General features: G+C 48.6%; 1 protein-coding gene across 1 annotated transcript in view; it reads right to left on the bottom strand.

The window, feature by feature from the left end:
* Osbpl11 (oxysterol binding protein like 11) overlaps window positions 1-3735 on the bottom strand; it is a 61056-nt gene extending 57321 nt beyond the window's left edge. The window contains exon 1 of the mRNA XM_026787514.1: window positions 2731-3735. Within this exon, the coding sequence (XP_026643315.1) occupies window positions 2731-2927 (197 nt within the window). The 5' untranslated portion in view covers window positions 2928-3735. The remainder of the gene's footprint in view (window positions 1-2730) is intronic.
* Between the last annotated feature and the right edge of the window lie 102 nt (window positions 3736-3837).

The raw sequence follows: 3837 nt of genomic DNA, 5'->3' as shown, positions 1-3837 counted from the left end.
AAAAAATCAGTAAAAATAATTTCTCTGGGGAGGAAAACTGGATGGTTGGGACAAGCATGTAAAGGCAAATGTTATATATGTAAAGTTTTATTATTTTAAAAAAAGAAGTTAACAAAATGTTTTATTTATTTATTTGAGACAGGGTTTCTCTGTAGCTTTGGTGCCTGTCCTTGTTGACCAGGCTGGTCTCGAACTCACAGAGATCAGCCTGTCTCTGCCTCCCGAGTGCTGAGATTAAAGGCGTGCGACACCACTGCCCGGCTAACAAAATGTTTTAAATATGATATTAATTAACATTTTAAAATATTAATTCACATCTTAAGCCTGCCTGTAATCTCAACACTTTGGAGGCCTGAAGATCAGGAGTTCAATGTCATCCTCAGCTATATAGCAAACAGGGCAAGCCTGGGCTACATGAGATCCTATCTCAAAACATGTACACACACACCCCACGTACCTAACAATGTACATTTTCTTTTTTTTTTTTTCTTTTTGGTTTTTTCGAGACAGGGTTTCTCTGCGGCTTTGGAGCCTGTCCTGGAACTAGCTCTGTAGACCAGGCTGGTCTCGAACTCGCAGAGATCCGCCTGCCTCTGCCTCCCGAGTGCTGGGATTAAAGGCGTGCGCCACCAATGCCCGGCTAACAATGTACATTTTCAAAATGGAGATAGTATCAAATTACTGTAGAGACTAAAGCTACTGGTGAGACTGGTAATGCTCAGATCAGCAGTTGTGTACGTGGCTCTAGAGTTCCTGAAAGGTTTCCTGACTCAGACTCCATTAGCTGAGGTCAGAAAGGAGAAAGAGATAAAGAGTCCACAGCACAAGAGCATAAGACCAGCTTGGAAGAGGGGAAAAACAAAAACCGACGGCAAGGGCAAACAAGAGAAAGTACAGTCAGGAAGTCAAGAAAATGGGACGAGGGTGCAGCCGTGGCTCAAAAAGAAGTGTCAAAGTATTCTAAAGGCATGTCTACTTCCAGGGGGCTCGGGTGGAATGAAGATGTGAAAATACCCACCCCTTGGTAAGGACAGAGCAAACGGCATAGGCTACTTAGTAAATAAGAGGCAGGAAGCATCAATTGCTTCTAGAGCAAAGGATAGGCCACTTTCTAGCATTGTTATTATTGTTTTACACATCTTTAGACTCTGAGCCCGGGGGAAAAAGCCAGGAAAAGGAGACCACAAGTTGAGCATCGAGTGTTTACTCTACTCTATTTGATTTTCCACTTTAGTTCAGAGTGGTTTTCAGAAGGAAGACTATCACAAGACTGGACTCTGGGTATCCTGAACTTTACCTCACTTCCTTTAATAATATCAAGGTATCCCCCACAAAAAGAATTTTCTAAGGGCTCATCTTAACTCTAAAGGGAAGGGGTTGGAGAGATGGCTCAGTAGTTAAGAACACTGGCTGCTCTTCCAGAGGATCTGGGTTTGGTGCCCCGCACCCATGTGGCAGCTCACAACTGTCTATAACTCCCTCTTCTGGCCTCGAGAACCAAAGCACACTCATACAAACATACTCACATGTAGGCAAACCTCATACACATAAAAAAATAAAATGAAGGAAATCACAAAAGGGGAGGGAATATCATGCTGCCTTTAGTTCAGTACCCATTTGCCGATTAAAAAGTTACCTACTTTTCTTAGTTGTGCAAACTCAAGCCATGCATAGTTCACACACACGTACATTTGCAGATTAGGTGGTTTAGTTTGATTCCGGTGGGGGGAGGGGTTGATACAGGCTCTCTATGTAGTCCTGGCTGTCCATCCTGGAACTCACAATGCAGATCAGGCTAGCCTGGAACTCACAGATAATTCTCCTGCCTCAGCCTCCTGTGTGGTGGTGGGATTAAAGAAGAATGCCACCACACCCAGCACCTGTTTGCATATTGTACCACAGGCACACTTCACGTAATAGTATTCACAATAAATACGTGTCTTTCACAAAATGTTGGTTCTAACCCCTTCTAGTTTCACACACGTTTCACCAGTGCAGTCAAAGAGCTTAATACGACCAAAAACCAAAAAGCCCCTAGTAGTTAAACTCCCAGGCAGTTAATCAAAATTTAAGTATTCATCACTGTAGTTCCAACATCACAGGATGCCCGGATTTTGTTCATTCTTAGAATTATGGACAGTAATCTCTCCCTACATATATTTTAATTACATATATTAAAAAAAAACACAAAAATGAAGCTTTTGTTGTTTCTCCAGGAACTCTTTCTTGTTCCTTAAATTTTTCATTTATAATAATGAAAATTGTCCATACTGTCTCTTCGCCTTTGAACCCTAAGTATTTACGTCCTTCCCGTTTCTAAGTCACAAGCACCCAAAGGGTAGGGCACTCTTCTTCCTCCCATCATCCCACAACTTTGAGCACGCAGCGGTTTGCTAGCTGCTGAGAGTGCTGAGTTCAACAGTTTCTTTTCTAACAGCCATCCAGGCTTACTCGTAAACAAATTACAACAGAGGCAAAAACAGAAGTGAAGACAGAAAGAAATCAGAAGACGAATAAACCCTTTAGCAGTAGAGGAAATTCTGGGGTACATTTCCGAATTCCTCAAAAGGCCTCAACAGATACCTGTTGAATGTATTTCCGAATGAATACAGGAAGCAGAGGATCTAGCTCCAGGAAAGATCAGCAGCTTTGGAAGTGGCCTTCCAGCTACAACATGCAAACACCCAAACATTCACTTCCACCCCAGAACATCACTTTGGAGGACCATACCTGTACTGCCAGCCTTTCGTACTGCCACCACGGCTGCTGTTGCTGCTGCTACTGCTGATGGCACCCCCACAGCTGCTGTTGCTGCTGTTCTTGTTCGGGGTCACCGCGGTGGCCAGGCCCTCCAGCTTCCCTTCACTCTCCGAGACTTTCAGGACCGGTGCCGGCTCACCTCCCTGCATCTTAACTCCAAAGTTCATCTGCCCTTCTCGGGCGAGAGGAATCACCTGCAGAAGGCTCTTGGAGGTACTTTCCCCGTTTCTTTCTCTCTTGCTTTTTTTTACTCTGAATGTGATCTCAGACCGCGGCTAGAGTGGAAACCGTCAGCGGTCCAGAAAACGAGGACACGCATTTCCACTTTGGTTCAAACTTTTAAAGAGCACAGGTCCCCTTCCGATAGCTGCCTCTCCCGAGCAAGAACAAGGACAGATCACCCAGCCAGAGGGCTCGTTGCCACACTCGGAGGAGCAGCCGGGCGGCGCGGGCGAGGTCGCGGATCCTCCGGCCGGGAACGCGGGGGCAAGGACGGGAGACCACGGCCGAGGAGCCCCGGAACCCGCGGCCTGACCACAGGGCTCGGGAGGCGGGCCGGCCGCGCTGCCTCTTCTCCTCCGCCGGGTCCTCAGAAAAAAGGACCCGTCCAGCCAGTTCGGCGGTTCCCGCCGCAGCCCCAGACTGAACCGGGGCGGTCGCGCGCAGCCCGCCGAGGGTCGGGCAGACGCCGCCGGCTCCGAGGCCGCTTCAGCGGGGGTCGAAGGTGAGAGGTTCGCGGCGGCCTCCTCCGACACCCCTGGTCCTGACGCCCGGCGGACTTCACCGGAGCGGACCGGTCCCTGGAGCCGCCCCAGCCCCAAAAGTAACAGCCAGGGCCCGGCCGCCGCCCCACCCACAGCCGATCACCCACCCGCCTGCTAGCTCTCCCCGCCTTCCTTTCCGGTGTCGTATGAGCTCATTTCCGCTAGAGCTGAAGCGCCGGCGCCATCTTTGATTGGGGCAGCCGAGACTGAAAGGAGGCGGTGACAGGGAGTCTTTAGGGCTAGGAGGAGCTGGAGGACTAAGCTGGAGGGAGAGAGAAACAAGGGAATGAATGAATGGATGAATGAATGAATG

The sequence above is a fragment of the Microtus ochrogaster genome, chromosome 2 (genome assembly GCF_000317375.1).
Source record: "Microtus ochrogaster isolate Prairie Vole_2 chromosome 2, MicOch1.0, whole genome shotgun sequence".
Taxonomy (NCBI): domain Eukaryota; kingdom Metazoa; phylum Chordata; class Mammalia; order Rodentia; family Cricetidae; genus Microtus; species Microtus ochrogaster.
This window is presented reverse-complemented; position numbering and strand designations above follow the sequence as displayed.